General features: G+C 41.1%; 1 protein-coding gene across 2 annotated transcripts; it reads left to right on the forward strand.

Moving 5' to 3' along the window:
• The first annotated feature begins 7110 nt into the window (after positions 1-7110).
• On the forward strand, positions 7111-18111 carry XB5880825.L (provisional ortholog of sterile alpha motif domain containing 9 like L homeolog). Of its 2 annotated transcripts, none has more exons than XM_041576215.1 (4): positions 7111-7230; positions 10889-10953; positions 12226-12276; positions 13054-18111. In XM_041576215.1, exons 3-4 carry the CDS (start codon positions 12273-12275, stop codon positions 18006-18008), a joined length of 4959 nt encoding a protein of 1652 aa, XP_041432149.1. In that variant the 5' UTR covers positions 7111-7230; positions 10889-10953; positions 12226-12272; the 3' UTR covers positions 18009-18111. The 2 variants fall into 2 exon arrangements, with proteins under 2 accessions (XP_041432149.1, XP_018091031.1); XM_018235542.2 differs by having other exon boundaries at positions 7112-7230; positions 10889-10968.
• Positions 18112-19269: the final 1158 nt, after the last annotated feature.

A 19269-nucleotide genomic window follows, 5' to 3' on the forward strand; every position in this document is an offset into this window, starting at 1 on the left:
TGTTTCAGTTACAGTCCCTGTGCAGTCGGCTGGAGGTCAGGACCAAGAGCATCTATGAACCCAATCAGCAGGTACAATTTGCTGCTCAAATGATGGTTGCTTTGGGTTACTAGATGTGGGCAAAGTAAGACTAGGCTGTGTATTACATTACTCCATTATGAATGAGTGGAACATGATGAGGGTCAACATAAGCAGAGATGGAGCATGTATAGACTAGAAGCATGTAAACATGACACAGAGACTGGCACATGGAAAGAAAGGCACAACAGAAGAGAGGGCACATGGAGTTAGGTTAGGGTGATGGAGAGTAGTGAGCAGAACCTGCAATGGGAGTTTGGGAGGGGGCAGGTTGAAGAAAGAAACTGACAAGCAGATAACAAAATGATAGAGACAAAGGAGTAAAGAAAGATAGAAAGCAAAAAATGGCACAAAAAGGGAGTGAAAGGAAAAACGGAAGGAGGCGTTAAAGGTCAACTAATAAATAGAAAGCTGCTTTATTTGTACATGTGAAATCATGGGGTTCACACCAGATCAAGTAGTTCCGGCAGTGACCAATTTAAACATCCTAAATATGAATGTCAGGGGTCTACTTAGCCAATGTGCATAGTATATACAATGTAGAGACCCCAAAATGTAAATAGCACAATCCATGGCTGACACATCTGCTCATGCAAAAGCAAAGTAAAGCTTCAAAAATTAAGATCATCCCAGAAAGCCAGATATTGGACATTCTACTGAATCCAAACATCTACCCTAAACTTCCCAAGTGCAATGCTTTGCTAAATACAAGTAAGAATCCTTGCCATTTAATGTTATAATAAGTTATATCACCCCCCCCCCCCCAGGCAAATTCCCGGAATGTCAAGAGCTGGAATCATTACATTAAGTTCTTCGTAATTGAAAGAGATTTAGTGGAGGTTTGATGATGTTAAAGGAAACTCACTGAAATGATATAGAAAATATCTGACATCTCTCTGGACACAGCAAGGATTATTCTTAAAGACCAAATCCACCACTTTGTTTCTGTTTAGGCTCCAACAACAACAAAGAGCTTTCCCAGAAACCTTCTTCACTTCAATTTCAGTGATTGCTCAGGTTGAGAGTAATGAATCCTACACAGATCGAATATCTATGCACTATAAATTCCTGTGTATTACAGAATTTACAAAAAAAATTATTTAATTATATAATGGAGATTCTTACTTAACTGAACTGATTCTCTTTGTCTCAAAGGACATAAGGTGGCCATAGAGGATTCGTACAATTTTCGGACCGTGTGTAGAGAGTCCCGTTGGTTTTCGTCCGGCGGAGATCGGTCGTTTGGTTTGGCCTGAGGCAGCAGCACTTGCTGCTGCTCCCCCTCCCCCGTAAATTCACTCTTAAAGTACCAGGAGCAGCATTTTTGCTGCCCCTTGTACCTAGTGGGTCGCTGCCGCCTGAGGCAACAGCCTCAACTTGCCTAATTGGCGAAGCACCCCTGGCCGGAGCCTATTGCACTCTTATCGTAATCTGATCGTTCTGCCATAGGGCCGAACGTTCAGATTACCCCATGCCCATTAGTGGCATATCGGGGAAAGATCGTCTCGTTTGGCGATATCGCAGCTACAAATACATGCATCCGACTGTCCGATGAAGATGCAGCATGTGGCTGCGATGTTTATATTCTGCCCATCCGACTGTTCATCTGTGTTTCCTCGTAGCGCACCGCATCAGATCTACCCTTAGTCAACCCCAAAAAAATTTTTTTGACCAAAAGAAAACACCATTCTAAGCAAATTTCCCATGTACATTCATTACAAATGTTCTATGGTTATTAAGTTATTTGTACCGTATTTGTATTGCTATTGAAAGCAGTGTTTGTCCCTTTCTATTCTCTGCCTGGTGGCTCAGACTGTTGATACAATGTAAGACAATGCTGCTGATTAAAGGAGAACTAAACCATAAAAATTAATATGGCTAAAAATGCCATGTTTTTTATAATGAACTCCTTGCACCAGCCTAAAGTTTCAGTTTCAGCAATGATCCAGGACTTCAAACTTGTCACAGGGGGTCACCATCTTGGAAAGTGTCTGTAAAGCTCCCCATAGAACGACCGATTTTAGGGAAGCCCGACCAATCCTTCGAAATTATCGTGCGGTTAGTGGGATTCGAACGCTCGTACATCTTACGATTTTTCGGCCGACATCTGTCAGGAAATTGATCGGCCAGGTCAAAAAATCTTTGTCGGTCCCAGTGCAATCTATCTATGTTTGCAGGGCCAAGCAGGCAGCTCCCCTTTGTTTTCCTGCAAATTGGTCTTTTTAGTTGATGGTCAATTCGTACGATCGTTCCGAGAAAATCGTGGTCTCACGATCAGGATCTGATCTTTTAAAAATCTCAACATCTATGGCCAGCTTAACACTCCCATGCTCAGTGAGCTCTGAGCAGATGTTGAGAAGCTAAGCTTAGGGGTTGTCAGCAGAAAATGAGGTTTGTCTGAAATATAAGCTGATGCTACAGGTCTAATTATTAAATTCTGATGCTAATTGCACTGGTTTCTGTGCTGCCATGTAATAGTTACCTTTATTAATAACTAATCAGCCTTATATTGTGACATTTATATTCTATGGGTACTGTATATTGTGCCACAAAAGAAGATGGGGAGCTACTGGGGCATCTTTGGAGACACAGATCTTTACTGCTAAAAGGCTGTGGTTGCGTTGGGCTGGTACAGAAGCCCAAAACATAATGTAAAACATTTCTAGCCTACTGTATTTATTTATTTAAGCTTTAGTTCTCCTTTAAAGGGCTGATTTATATATAAAAAAAAAAAATAGAGTTTGTGTTTAGTCCACGATTCAAGAAAAAATATATAGACTGTTCAAGGTGAGATTTTTTTGGCTGTATTTATTAAAGACAAAATCACCTGAAAAACCTCAATCAGTGTGAATAGTCTCTAATAACGTCATTTATTTTCCTAGTTCATTAAAACAGTTGAGTTTTTAGCCTTATTAAAATGAATGGAACAATATGATTCTTGCTGGCATGCAAAATTTTTTTCTGAGAAAACGTCACACGGTTGTGAAGCTTTTTGGGGGCGCTCACTTTTTTTCCCCCCTCGACTTCAAAAATGTATAAATAAACCCCTAAACAGTGGTCAAAACTTAGAGGCCAGGTGTTCATTTGATGTGATATAGCTAACAACAGGTTTTAACACATTTATCACTTATATAACCAAAAATGTAAATGTCTCGAATAATCGTGATAAAACTCAGGTATTTAAACAAAATTATAGATTTCTTTAAAAATGATACGTTTCTGTATTCCTCTTAGGAATCTGATCATTTGCAGACAGAACATTGCTCCCATTAGTCTGACTCTCACCTTATAATGTGTAATTGCCCCAATTTTGCCCACAATAAATCTTTGGAAATATTTTAAGCTGCAGGTCCAGATGGACCCCCCTCCCTCTTTTATAAGGATGTGGATATTCGGGGAGCAACTAGGTTGACAGATGCAATAAAGTCTTGTCTCTAAAAATGATTCCAAACGAAGGTAAATATTTATTTCTATTTAACCCTAGATTTAGATCTCTGATGATCCAAAAGGATTTGTAAAGGGATTTTCATGAGGAAAAAACACAAGTTCTTCAATTAATGTCATTTATGTTGCACTTGGCTAATTGTCCAGGCAGGAAAGAGCATTAAATAATATTCATTAGAAACGTATTTCATTGCCTCAATTAAAAAACAAATTGGACATTAGAAATGGAATAACATTTGGGTTTTTTTCTTTGCTGTGCTGTCAGGACATAGACATGTTTATATAACAATGTATTGGATACCCACCCCTTTCTGTCCTTTCCTGTCTTTTGTTTTTTTCTTCTAAAAAGAATGGTATTTTTCTTTTTTGAACTCGCTCAGCTCTGTTTAGAGTTGCATTCCAGGCAGGGGCATGACTACAGAGGAAGCAGACCCTGTGGTTTAGGGGGTCCATTAAGGCCCTATATAATGGGCAACTTCAGTATGTCTAGGTAGAACTTGTCAACTTTGATCCCAAACTTGAATTTGCAGTAACTTCTAGTTACGCCACTGATTCCAGATGCAGTTTTTCTTACTTTCTCCACCTTTTCTTCTCCATTGTGAGGCCACAGTATAGTCATGCGCAGAACCAATTTTTGAAACCTGCAGTTTTACCTGCTTGGACCCACTACCCGACCCAACCCACCCTGCAACTACCTTATCTGGAAAAAAGGCGCTTGCAAGGGGACATGATTACACTTTACAAGTACATTAGAGGACATTATAGACAAATAGCAGGGGACCTTTTTACCCATAAAGTGGATCACCGTACCAGAGGCCACTCCTTTAGACTAGAAGAAAAGAACTTTCATTTGAAGCAACGTAGAGGGTTCTTCACAGTCAGGACAGTGAGGTTGTGGAATGCACTGCCGGGTGATGTTGTGATGGCTGATTCAGTTAATGCCTTTAAGAATGGCTTGGATGATTTTTTGGACAGACATAATATCAAAGGCTATTGTGATACTAAGCTCTATAGTTAGTATAGGTATGGGTATATAGAATTTAATTAAAAGTAGGGAGGGGTGTGTGTATGGATGCTGGGTTTTCATTTGGAGGGGTTGAACTTGATGGACTTTGTCTTTTTTCAACCCAATTTAACTATGTAACTATGTAACCTGATCCGTGACCTGCCAACTACAGAAACTAAAGAAACAGGAAAAACGTGATTGTATCAGAAGTGGACATGGTCAGGGAAAACAGTTTTAAAAAACGTGTAAAGGAGTAAAACTTTGATTATACCCACAACCTACAGACCCGTCAACCCTCATCTATACCCACAACTCGCAGGTTACTCACCTCTTTGCGTGTAGTCTGTGGGTACACGTCCTGCAGCAGAACTCTAGGCCACAGTACTTTCTCAGGAGCAGGTCCCCAATTGCAGCTGGGGGGGTATAAGTCTATTCTAATTTGGTGCTCAGTTCTCTTTTGGCGTGGGGACAAAGTGATAATGTTGAACATTTCTGTTCCCAGTATGAATCTGGCTGCTGAGAAAAAGTGCTGCTCCCAAGGCTACATGGTGAGTTCTGCTCCAGTTAGTTCAGCCCTTACCAACAAGAAAGTGTGTTACTTATAAGTGTTACCACTTGTCTGTTTTCTACCCCTGCGGAATAGACTGTCAGAAAGAAGCAGACGTTGCAGGATAAGGAGTTGAGACTCTGCAAATCCTATAAAAAAAGAAAAAAACTGCAATTCCAAATAAATAACTTTGTAAAGATTGTGTGGCTGAACTCTTAGAACAACCAGTTGCTCAAAATACGAAATTGGCAGCACTCCCAATTGTAGTATAAAACCGCCTTTATTCTTTCACATATAGTATGGCAACAGCAGCAAGCTTTGTCAGCTTGAAAAAGGACCATTGTGGGTCTGAAACGTTGCTGCTGTTGCCTTACTATATGTGAAAGAATAAAGGGGTTTTATACTACAATTGGGAGTGCTGCCAATTTCGTATTTTGGTTCCATAGAAACATGTGAAGGTGAACACATGATGTGGCGTGCACCCTGCTGCTAAGGAAAGAAAGTACTGAGGAGCTGGGCCAACAAAGAAATTGTGAACAACCAGTTGCTCACCAATCGATTGGATGTTGCTCCCATTGGCGTCAAAGCAGGTGCTCAGTGTTGGACTGGGATGCCAGGGGCCCACCAGAAAAACCTTACACCTTGGGCCCACTTTCCAAACTATTATTCCTCCTCTCCTCACCTCTTTTATCTCTCAATTCTACAAGTCTTTTATGTCTACTTGCTATATTATTCCATTATTACACTTTTTCCCATAAGTAGATAGGGAATGACCATGAAATAAGCTAAATGGTTAGAAGCAAGAGGCCCAATGACACTTGGGCCCACCGGGAGTATCCTGGTATCCCGGTGGGCCAGTCCAACACTGCAGGTGCTTATTTTTTAATTTCAGGCATGGAGACCAGTTTTAGTTGTATAAAAACCAGATGTACAGCCAAACAGAACCTCCTGTACTGTGCCAGACCACATAGGGGCTACCAATAGCCAATCATAGCCCATATTTGGCATCTCCAGGAACTTTTTGCATGTTTGTGTTGCTCTCCAGATTTTTTAAATTTGAATGTGGCTCACAGGTAAAAAATGTTGGGGACCCAGATTTTAGAGCGACTTCACAGAATGATATTTTAGCCTGGATTAAGCAGGCTGTTTCTATGGGCATTCAAAAAGCAACATCTTCTCAGACTGCTCCTCCTTTAATTGAGCCTAGTGAGCCTGATTTATCTGAGACATAGATTCGGATTTGAGTTCATCTGAAGATGAGGAGGATCGTTCCTTCTTTGTAGATGCTGTGTGGCTAGTTTATCCAAGAAGACAGCTCTCTCAATTAATTATGTTTGACATTGAAGTGCCCAACGGAGAGACAAATGGAGATGGAGCATAAAAAGTTGTTTATACAACAAGAGCCACCTTCCATAGCTAGGGCCACATAGGGCCCAAAATGAGCTAATACACTGGCTGATTTCAGCCCTACCACGGGCAGTAGCCCCCCTCTCTTTTTTGCATTTGTAAGTGCGGAATCAGCTTTGGTGTGAGCAGACTCGGTGGGTTTTGGCAAAAAGTCTCATTTTGACCCAAAACCTGCCTATTTGTTTGTGCCATGCCAATTCAATGCAGAAAAGAAAGGAGACTACTGCTAGTGGTAGGGCTGAAATCAGTAAGTATATTTTCAATTGATTTCAGCCCCCGCGTGGCTCTAGCTTTAGTCTCTGTGATGGAGGCTCCCTTCCCCTTAAGATTGTAAGCTCTTTTGCACAGGTCTTTATGTTATAGCTATGTAATTCATGTGATTTCTTTGTATATGCACATTTATTTTACAAAAAAAATACATATTAATAACAATAATAATAATAATAATCCCTGTCAGATTTAAAGCTGGCCACAGCCTTCTGTCTTGGAGCAGTGGGGGATCTGACTATATTGTCCGCTAGATCAAGAATATTTATGGCTTTGTTTAGGCTTACACACAGACACACAGACACACAGATGCACACAAGCACATACATCAGGACTGGAATCTGCTGCTTCTGGTTTCTTCTCCAGTGACATCAGCAGCAGAAAACGAAACTGGGGAGTGGGGAGGGATCAGCTTTCAATCTCTCTAATCCATTCCTTTCTCTCCCTTCTCTGGGGCTGCACTTCCTGCTCAGCGACCACAGTAAGTTGGCACCATGGGAAACTTCCATTTATATATCTATATCTGAATAATATATATTAGTAAGTTATCTGTTTGCTCACACTCATGTATAGGAGATTAATGTTTGCTGCACCCAGAGATTCTATTCATAGTAAATGGGAGGCAGTGTTAATAGAGCTAATGCAACACAGTGGCAAGCACAGTGGCAGCAATTGCAGCAGTCAGGCCCGGATTTGCGGTGTGGTAGCAAGGGCCCGGGCCTAGGGCAGTATAAAATTATTGAGGGGTGGCATGACTCCCAGCCATTTCTTTGATTCTGGAGCCACTAGGCGCGAAGTGGGCATGCGCACATGCGCTATCCTTTAAGAGGGAGTGGGCAATGGAGGATGCCGGCCTCTAGATGCCCTCAGGTCAAATCTGGTCCTGACAGCAGTGCAGCGATGCATTAAAATCCCAAAACTTGGCTTGTGGGCCAAAAACAAGGCACCATTGCACTCAAAATCTTCAGAGGGGACTGGCACACACAGCGGTGGCAAAAAATCTTCAGAGGGGCCCGTTGCACTCCGATCCCCATCCTACTGCCCACTCCCAGCCTCCGCCCACACCCTGCCCGACTTGCTTTCCCCTTCCTCGCCGCAGGTAAGAGAGCGGCTGGAGATGAGGGTTTTTTTATTAGCTAAAGAGAAAGCAGACCCCACAGTCTGTGCCCCCTGTTCCCCGGTATCCCCTGCAACTGCGGGGTCTGCTTCCTCTATAGTTACACCACTGATGCACAGCAACATCTATGTGACACTGCCCGCTGGGGCAAGTTTGCTGCGGCTGCACAAATTTTCAAGCAGGAGAGGTTTTTTTTGTGCAACCACAATTGTAACGGTGATCAAAAATGAGCCCTACTTTCTCAGCTCAGGTTCCAGGACCTCTCAAGAGACCCAATATGTAAAACCGCAGTATGTCTGAGTATGCACCCGAGTCCCTGATTGAGTACAGCCCATGCACACTGATCTAGAATAAGTAGAATTGACACTGTATCTATCCAGCCATGACTAGGGGCATTATTGATTGAACTGGCACCATTGTTATTGGGACTTTATTTTCTTTGTTGTGTTTTCTGGAGTATTATTAAAGGGAAATTGCACTTTATTGTTATCCCATGTGTTGTGGGGCATTTTATATTCAATGACAATAGAACTGTACTGAAACTTTATTCTGGGGCATTATGTAGTTGGTTGGCACTGCGTTGTATGTGCTTGCATGGATTCTTGTGCCATTGGACTATCAGACAAATCATTGAGTTATCAAGAATGTTTGGGATTACGGATCTTTCCGTAATTTGATAAACATTAAATAATCCGCTTCCAATAAGGATTTATTATTACAGAGAAAAAGGAAATCATTTTTTAAAATTAGGATTATTTGGAATGGGGGTCTATGGTAGACAGCTTGGCCGTAATCGCAACTTTCCAAATAACGGGTATCTGAATAATGGATCCCATAAGCTGTAATTAACCTCCCCAAACTAAAAAAATCACACCACTATTGCACCAGTACTGTGTGAGGAATTAAATGAATGTCTCCTCCAAATAATGCAGTTTTTTTCTCCCTAATGCAGATACAGTATGTACTGCAACGGAGAGAAAGACAAGAGGAGCAGTGAGTAAATAAGGATACAGGGTAGTATAGTATATAGAGCCTGAAAGGGACCAGGAATAAGTGTAATGGAAGGGAATGGAGGGGGACATTAGGAAGGGAAGAAGTGAAATGGTTAGAAACCTATCTATCTATCTATCTATCTATCATCTACAGTATCTATCTAACGCATTATGTATACAGATCTGAATCTGTTTCCTGCAGTGATCTTCCTGGCATATCTGGGGTATGCAGTGCTCATTAGTGTCAAAGGGAGGTTGGGCATGTGGTAAAGAGGGCATGGCAATCATTTTCTGCCACACTACAAACACCTCTTAGGCACCATGTTTTGTTGAGGGGTCATTTGTGCCTACTGCATTTTCAATTTCCCCTCAACTCCCTGTGCAAGTTGCAGGTTGGGCAGAGTTGCACAACAGCCAAGTGGGCTTATGTCAGTAAATAGGGGAACCTTGGATTTGGGTCCTTTGGCTGGTGCCAGGTACCCTAGTTCTATACTACAGGAAAATATGGTGCCCTGAGAGAAAAATTACTCAGGGCTGGTCTGGGGTTGGAGGCATCCGCAGAACATTTTTCAGGGGAGGGGGGTAATTAGGTAAAAGTATCACAAGTAATACTTCTACAAATATTTTGGTAGCAAAGATCTAGATACTGGGAGGGTTTGTGCTCTTAAAAGAGAGAAGTATGAGACAGCTGAAATGGTTATTCGGTTAATCAGCCTGATGGGGAAAAGAAATTCCGTGCAGTGGAAATGCTATTATAGTGTGTGTGTGTTTGTGTGTGTGAATGGGGTGTTATGAGCTACAATGATGCTCAGCCAATGCAGCCTTCTTTATATAAACATATTAAACCATACCAGGGTGGCAAAAAGCCACTTCTGGTAACTTAAAGAGCTGAATTTCTGTTTTTTAAACCCGGAAATTCAGCGCAATTTCACTCTCTACACTACCAATGCGCCTCCACTGGACCCCCCGTCGGCTATTAAGGTAAGCGTGAAGGGCGGGGGGGCGGCATTGTGAACGTGCCCTCAGGCGGCATTACTGCCTGAAACGCCCCTGGAGCCAGTCCATCAGACGCAATGTTCATTAACACCGACAATCTATACTCAAACACTTGCACAGGCTCACATACTTGGATTTACACTCCATTGCAGATCTGCTGGCATCCACTCGCTCATGTCTCTGCACTGACAGGCACGGTGTTGGCACATGGAGCAGATTTTGAAAGGCAGACACAGTGGCCGTCAGTGCAGACATGAGTGAGTGAATGCCAGTAAATTGGCTATTTCTTGGAAGTTGGCACTAGCCTAAAAGTAACACAGGGACCTTGTCTTCCCCATGGAAAGATATGCCAAGGGCTCCTACAGAATCCTAGCAAGCAGCTATGACACTGGAATTGGTTAACAGGCAAATGGTAAATTAAAGTCCCAGTAGCCTGTTTATCACCTTTCCCACCTCTATGCCTGAGGCACAGTGATTACTTTCACTTTCATTTCTGCACTTCCTTGATGTCAGTGCCCTCCTTTCATTCCCCTCCTTCAATGTCTATAATTGCATCAGCTCCTCCTTTCTGGTGCAGACATTAGATTTGGGATGATATAAAACTTGCCTTGATAACACTTTCCACAAAATGGCGCCTGCCTGTATGTTCAAATTGTGAATTTTAAAAGAATGAAGTAAACAAGATTGTAATAGTGTATATAGTGTAAGAATGTTGCTCGTCTAATACCATATAATAGGATTTGGAATTATTTCTTAGGTCCTCTTTAAATCTGCCTGTGTATGGCCTCCTCAGAAACCACAGAATCCTTCTCCAACCCCTACACCCTCACAGGAGCTCAACTCAGAGAAGGGCTGGAACTGTGGAGTAGACAGACATATGATAAACGTGTCTAGTGGCCCTTTCTTTTGCCCCCAAGACACGTGCCTCTTCTGCCTACACCTAGTTCTGGCGCTGCCACGCCTGATTTAGCCGCATGTATCTGATTGCTGAGTGTGGGGTTTTTGTTCAAGTACTTTTTTTATTTTCCATATAGGCACCTGAGGGCAACACAGGGATTCTTGCATAACAAGCGGCACTGAGACCAGAAGAACCCCAGAAGTAAGTGACTTGATGGTAAGTGACTAAAATCAGTAGGTGGTGCCCAAGCGTTCGTTCCTTGTCTTTTAATTTACTATGAAATAAGGTGCCCCAGGTCTGCATTGTCCATGAAAAACTGGGACTGCTGCCCAAAAATATCATGTTCCTGCTGGTCATGCAGTTTCTGTTAGTGATGCGTAAAATGTGGGGATGGATTGTACCCTAAAGCTAGTGCCACACTATGTGGATCTTGGGACTATGTGGATCTCTGTGATCAATGCCTCATGCTCGGGTGCAGGCAGATGTGGCGGATTTTGCCGAAACACTAGATTTTGCATTTCACACCAAAATCCGCCATGTCTGCCTGCACCTGATTGAAGGCAATGCTTTCAGCTACAGGCAGATCAGCAGTGGAGGAGCAGATTCTCAGCCTGCATTTCTCTGCATAGTGTGGCACTAGCCTTATACAGTAACTTCTGGAAGGTGATGTACCTGAGTACAATGGCTACTGGGAAGGATTGTACCCTACTAAAGTAACTACTGGGAGGGGAAGGATTGTACCATACTACAGTAACTATTGGGAGGGAGTCTAACCGTAGCTACAACTAGGAAGGAGTGTACCCTAATACAGTAACTACTGGAAGGGGTGGGAGTGTACCATAATACAGTAACTACTGGGGGTTATTGTACTCTAATCCTAATAAAGTAACTACTGGGAGGGGATGGGTTGTACCCTAATACAATTACTACTACAAGGAATGTACACTAAATTTAATCACCATTTCTTCCCATTTAAAGGAACAGTAACATCAAAAAATAAAAGCGTTTTAAAGTAATTAAAATATAATGTACTTTTGCTATGCATTGGTAAAAGTTATGTGTTTGCTTTAGAAACACTACTATAGTTATAACTAGACCGCTGTGTAGTGATGGGGGCAGACATTTAAACTGAAAAAGGAGAAAAGGCACAGGTTACTTTACAGATAAGCTCTGTAATAGAATACAATTGGATTCTTCAGAGTGCATCTGTTATCTGCTATGTAACCTGTGCTTTGAATGGCTGCCCCCATGGCTACACAGCAGCTTGTTTATCAAAACTTTAGTAGCATTTCTAAAGCAAGCACATAGCAGGGTAAAAGTACATTATATTTTAATTACTTTAAATGCTTTTATTTTTTGATGTTCCTTTAAAATTGATCTACAGTGATATTCAAAGATAAATAACTCAGCTGTTTCAAGTTTTGTCCCATCAAAACATGTTAATGATAAGAGGTTTTGCTCTTCAACTTCCAGGTTATACCCATGTGATCAGTGCGAGGGAGAAGAACTTAGAAGCAATAATGGGTGAGTAACTTGGATTCATGACCCCCTAGTGAGGTGAGTCAAGCTACTACACACACAGTTCTATATCAGTCACAATATGGTTGTGTACAGGGTATTGTAGGCACAGGGCTCTACCTGCTGACACCGTGTGTGTGTTGCTTGGGGAAACCTGCATTTTCTACGTACTGTATGAGGTGTATCCATCTAAGCCCTGGCATTTATCTAATCCAATTTATACCTGTGACCAGTGGACTATTGCAAATTCCTAAATAAGCTTTTGCATCCCTTTCCCATCCCTAGTCTGCTACAGCTAAAGCCAGACATAAATTCAACTGACCTGCCGTTGGCTTGTGTGCTTGGATAGGGTACAACCTTGTCATGAATGTAAGTGACCAAACTGTACTGAACCTACTGCACCAGAATATGCTCTCCCAAAATGTGACTTTACTGTCCCTATGCAGGCAAATTAGTGATCAGATCAGTCAGAACTGGACAGGGTGCATTTATATTTGCCACCCATGTCCAAGTCATGACCATGCATTGCTATGCCCCACTGATTGATGGCTCAGCCAGCAGTGATTTTTATGGAGTCCTATCTAACCTGTCTCCTAAACCCGCTTCACCCCAATACATAATCCCCACAGGATTGAAAACACTTGTGGAATATTTGTATCATAGCCACAAATTCACCAAGGTAGGCTAGGCAAGGAATTTGAATGAGAAATGTGGGTGAGGTATAACATGAGAATAGGTGTGACATGAATGCTCTGTAACTTACTGTGTGTATCTATATTACAGAAGAGTACAGAAAGTTACCATTGGACGACTGGACTGAAGAGCATGTCAGAGACTGGTTGTGCTCAATAAGACTCAAGAAGGAATACACTGACAAACTGTTTGAAGAAGAAGTGACAGGCCCAGCACTGAGGGAAATCAAACATGAGTTTTTAAAGACAATTGGCATGAAAGAAGGACAGATACAGCTATTAATCAGCAAGAGAGACAAGCTTCTTCTGGAACAGAAATCCACAGAACCTGGTTCTCCTTCACAGAACACACAGGCCAGTTCATCCCATCAAGAACTTATTGCAAGAGGGAAAGCTTCAGTTCAAACTCCTACAGATTCTTCAAGCAACTTAAAACTCACAACAACAATTCCTACTGATGTAGTGCAGGTGCCTTCAACTCTGGCCAGTTCATCCAATCAAGAACTTATTGAAAAAGGAAAAGCTTCAGTTCAACCTCCTACAGATTCTTCAAGCATCTTAAAAGTCACATCAACAATTCCTACTGATGTAGTGCAGGTGCCTTCAACTCTGGCCAGTTCAACCAATCAAGAACCTATTGAAAAGGGGAAAGCTTCAGCTCAAACTCATACAGATTCTTCAAGCAGCTTAGAAATCACAACTCCTACTGATGCAGTGCAGGTGCCTTCATCTCTGACTAATTCATGCAGTATGCCTGAGCTTCCTCTACAATCAGAAACCCCTAAGGAGCAACACAATATAGACCTCTTAAGGGCCTGCAATCCATTAGGAAGTACAAAGGATTTAGCAATTTCATTATCCTTAAGCAGTTTCCGCCCATTTGATAAAGAAGTAGACAATTTTAAATATGTAAAAAATAATGTTCTTTCACCTGAAACAGGGGCTATAGATTTGATCGAACCTTGTCATGAATACAAGTCACTTTCCACGGCTGCCAAATTAGACCGGCTCAGGCTCGGGACAAAATTTGCTTATGAGGTTCTTCGATTTGGTTGTGCTTGTCTGAATACAAGAACAAATGGTACAATACATTTTGGAATCGTGGACAGCAAGGAAGACAAAAGTTATCAGCACGGTCAAATAGTGGGAATTCCTGTGCATGACAAGGACTGGTTTGTGGATGCATTAGACTGTATTGAGAAAGTTTTTACTCAGAATGATGCTGCTAGGGACTGTATTCGGCCACCAAAATTCATTGAAGTCATTGAGAGGGATTGTGAGGAGCAAAGATTTGTTATTGAAGTAGACATCGTTCCTGACTTCAATTTGGTAAAAGGAAAGGCCTTTCAAGTGGGGTTGCCAAAGTTTAATGGGAAGAGCAATAAAGTTTTACTTGAAAAGAAAGCTATGTATCGACGGGTGGGAGCCAAATCCGAGCCAGTCTTAGAGGATGATATGGTTCAGTTTATACAAGGCCTTCAGGATGTAGATCTCAAGCGGCAAAGAGCAGAATCTAAAAGAAACTGTGATATCATGCCTCCAGAGAATTTAGGGAGGAAGATATCGGTTCTGCTCACAAATGGGAAACAGTATTTAGATGACTCTCTCCGATATATACTTGTCACAAATGAGTGTGAAGAGAACAATCTCAAACATATAAACTTTTTAATGCGTATGAGAATATTATGTGTCTTTGATTTTGACCCAGATTCTGATAGCAGGGGTCTATGTTCTACTTACAAAAAACACCATGCTACAAACATCCATTCCTTAAAGAGCTTTTCCACTGAAAGTGGGCTGAGCACAAAAGAACTGAAAAAGAATCTCTCCATGGTTAATCAGACTACCTGGATATTCTGCAATGGGCGTAGCAATTATCGGGGAGGAGATGAAACCTGTGATGAAAACACCTGGATCAGAACAAAGAGGAAATATCTGAAGAAAGTGATTTCTTTATTCTGTGATGAAATCCTACCAAAAGGCTACTTCACTGTGATCTTCCTGCTGCTATCCCGCGTGGAAAAGCCAATTGTAGAAACATTTCAGGAGTTCTACACTGAACTGAATGGCGTGGAGAACATAATGTGCATTGCAGAGAATAAAGAACATTATGAGAAATGGGCCAGTCTAGCCCAAGTCTCCTGCCCAAAGGAGATACTGGAACAGAGGAGTGTTGTTGGCATGCAGCTTAGTCATCTTGATGCAACTGTACAGAGTCTCTTCCCCTTCTCATGCAAGAATAGACGTTTGCCAGTTTCCACGAAAGGCGTGTGTGTCCTTGAAACACCTGACGAGGAAAGGATGCACACACTGGAGATACTGTGTGAGAATGAATGCAGCGATCTCAATGTAGACTCCTTGACTGAGCAACAAATACAGGAGATAGAAAGTACATTTTATCGTGGTGGCAAAATAAGATGGAAACATTTCTGGCTGGCAGAACAAAAGAAATGTGAAGATATAATACACCGCGATGCATGTGTCGAAGTTGAGGATATTCTAGAGAACATTTTGCATGCAAACTTAATCAGAATTCCCGTTGCCAGAATCAAAGTTGTCCATCATCCAGGCAGCGGAGGAAGCACAGTCGCAAGACAGATTCTTTGGAAAAAGAAGAAATATTTACGATGTGCTGTAGTGAAACCATCTTGTTCAGTCTCCATGGTCTGTGAGCATGCCATAAGGCTTAGAGAATATGATGAAACTGAGGTGAACCAATGCCTCCCTGTTCTGCTCCTGATTGAAGACAGGGATGAAGAGTACATTGATGATTTAAGGGACGAGTTAACAAAAGCAATGGCTTGTAAGAAGCCGTGTTTCATCCTTCTCAGCTGCAAAAGGTCCAATTGTCCAGAGATGCAATACAAGTCCTCTCCATTGGCTACTGTTGCAATTACTCATAAACTCAGTGACAAAGAGAAAAATGAATTTGCAGCAAAAGTTAAAACACTAGAGAAGCAATTCCGACCTGAATTTATTATCACATTTGTTTTGATGAGCAAAGAGTTTGAGGCCAGATATGTAACAGATTTTGTGGAGCATGTTATGCTTGGGGTGGAACAATCTTCTGATGTCACCCGTTTGATGACCTATGTTGCTCTTCTGAACAGCTATGTAGAAAACTCTTTTCTTTCCCTTTCACACTGTGAGGCCTTTCTAGGACTGGATGCCCACACAAAAGGTCAAAGTGAATTAAGGCAACATAATTTTAATAGCTGTCTAAGTGAACAAGCAAGACTGATATTTATTGAACTGGTGGAGCCAATGTCTTGGATTAGCTCCATTCATATCATACATCCTTTGGTTGCAAAAGAGGTTTTAAAGCAACTTTCTGGAAATTGCCCTCAGAGTAAAATAGCTATGGACCTTCTAGGAGAAAATGTTTTATTCACCCACAGATTTGGCCGGGAAGAATTCCTCAGGTTCACTAGAGACCTGTTTTTCAGAAGGCACAAAATAAGCAGGGGGGATACCGTTGACACATTTTTATCGCCTCTTATTGAGCACGTTTTAGAGATTGAACCAGAAAAACAAAAGGCAATTGATCTTTTAAAAGCTGCTTATGAACGATTTGATAAAGATCCTTTATTTGCACAACAGCTTGCTCGATTGCATTATAAATATGAGAAATTTGAAGATGCAAAAAAATGGGTCGAGGTTGCTAAAGAACAACTAAATGATTCATTTATTTTGGATACGGAAGGGCAGTTGTACAAACACTGGGTGAATAGTTTATTGAGTAAAAACAGTAATGTTAATTTAGATGAAGTCGTTAATGTCATAGAGATGGCCTTGAAATCCATGGATTGTTTTCGTGCGGAACAAAGAGCGGCAAAATCTGAAATGGACATCATCAATAACTCTGGCTACTTTGGAGAGGTTGAGGTTGGATGCCGTTTGCTCAAGCTTCTTTCGACACTTGAAATATTTCCTCCAACCAAAAATGGAGTCAACCGTGAGCTATTACAGTATCTGCTAACTGACCATATTCCTGACATTGTCAGAAAACCCTGGTATAGGTTTCATAACCGTCTGAAAGGACTTCACAAAAACATATACAATGCCTTGGCTTGGATTTCTGAAGAACTCAGTTACTTTCAGACTGATAAAATTGATGATGACAAGCAGACAGTGGTGGAAGAAAGCAGGAGAAACCCACACACATGGCTGATGGGAAGAACAAAGGTTTTTGCGGAGTTTTTTATTTCCCAGCTTTTACCCTCCAGTGATGAATCTGAATCTCAAGCTTTGCTCAATACATTCTTCCGAAAGATGTATATCTTCAAACTGGGCGGTGGAAGCCCAACTGCAATCCTTTCCCTGAGGTCAGATAAGAAAGGTCACAGCGCAGAAGAAAAACTCTCAGAGATATTAACTCTCTATGAAGGTATCTCAGAACCAGGAGGACTGGATGATATTGATTTAATTAATTACATAATGTGCCACATAGTACTTGGGTGTGAGTCTCCTGGTTCCCCAAGGCTACTTTCTTTACAGAGGTTACGAGATCTATCCAAGCGTTTCCAATCAAAGAATAAGTCTTTTCCTGCAAGTGCCTACTTTCTGCTTCTTCTCCTTTTCTGGCCCGATAATCTGGTTGATCGAGAAGATGATGCTGGCAAAGACCAGATATTGAACATTGCTCTGCAGACTCTAAGGCGATTGCAGGAAATCAGAATAAAGAATGTTCCTGTGCGGAAGAAAAGAACCAACGTGCTCTTTTTTATGGGGCATGGGCCTGGCCTTCTCAAGCTTCTGCACAGACATCAAGTTGAAAAGTTGATGAAAGGTCCGGTAAATGAGTGGAGATTAAAATGGGCCTATGGGATAATGGTGAAATCAGAGAATGCGCAAAGACTGCTAAAAACTGTGTCAGGGTGGACAGAGGATGGGAAGGTCTATGTACAGGGGTACAGCAAACAACAAAGGTATGAAGTTGTGGTCCTGAACCAATCATCAGTGCCTCATGGAAGTGAAAACGTCACATTTTACTTAGCCTTTTCTTATGCTGGACTCATTGCCTATGACCTCAAAGTACAAGAATAACTCATTCTGTTTAATTAGGCATCTGGTCCAGGGACTGAGGAAGCCCAGCATGCTGGTCTTTGTTATTGGCAAGGGGTCCTCAAATAATAAATCTATAGATTAATTTGTTCATCTTTTATGCTCTGCCTACCATGTCCCAGTTGCTTATTACTGTTACCATAGAAAGATTGTTGATAATAGCTGTTAGAAACTGGTATTAAGGTGAAAGAACAACTTACCTGACACAATGTCAACATCAAAAAGGATTTATTCTATTGAGGTCCACAGATCATCAAATCCTTGTCCTAGAAAGACATCCTTCCCCCCGAGTTCTCTCCCTTTTTTATTTTTTTCCCTTCTTTCGTCTTTCTCTTCTCTCCCCCCCACTCTCCTATCTCCCCATCTCTCGTTCCTATTCCTATTTCTCCCTCTTCACCACCCACCCTTTCTACATCCCACACATATCAAAAGAGTGCCAAGAAGCATTGCCTAATGTTCAATAATGGCTAATATGTTTATTAAGATGATATGATGGCTTTACTATAAAACAACGTATGTTTTACATTTGTTTATTAAAACTAATACAAATATTTAATAATAATAAAAAAATCCTTGTCCTAGAAAGAAGGAAGATTTGGAAAATAGATTATATTTATATATCATAATAATATAAATATAAAATAATCAGAGACTTCCTAGAATAGTAATAGTGATATCTGAGAGTTTTACAAAAAAGTAATTTGGAGTATTAGAGTTACAAAATTGGATATTCAAGGACTAATACCATGGCACGCTCAAATAAAAGGAGATCATTTACTATAATTATAAAATGTCAAATTCTATTGCAACAAGAGGGGAGATTTGCATTTGTTTATACGTCTTACCCTCAAAATATCCCTGAATAAAGGATCACATATATTTGGTAACAAAAATGTAGAAGACAGCACCATCAAAGAATGTAAATTGAAAAAGCCTTTATTAGCATTACTTTGATCTGAAAAATGAAACGTTCCAATCATTAGTTTGGCAATACTCGGCCCTTTGTCAAGCTACTAATTCATGAGTGGTCAAACAGCTTTATACATTTTCACATAGCACCACCTAGTGGCTTGCTACACTATAATTATATTACAAAAAAGAGTAATAAAATACAGATGATTCCATAATAAACCTACAATAAATCTACATATTATTAGAGAAACATATCCATTCATATGCAAAGAATTGTATTGATGACCCACCATATGAAAGAAAAAACATAAATAACAACCTATTTAATCAC

Source organism: Xenopus laevis, chromosome 9_10L (assembly GCF_017654675.1).
Source record: "Xenopus laevis strain J_2021 chromosome 9_10L, Xenopus_laevis_v10.1, whole genome shotgun sequence".
NCBI lineage: Eukaryota > Metazoa > Chordata > Amphibia > Anura > Pipidae > Xenopus > Xenopus laevis.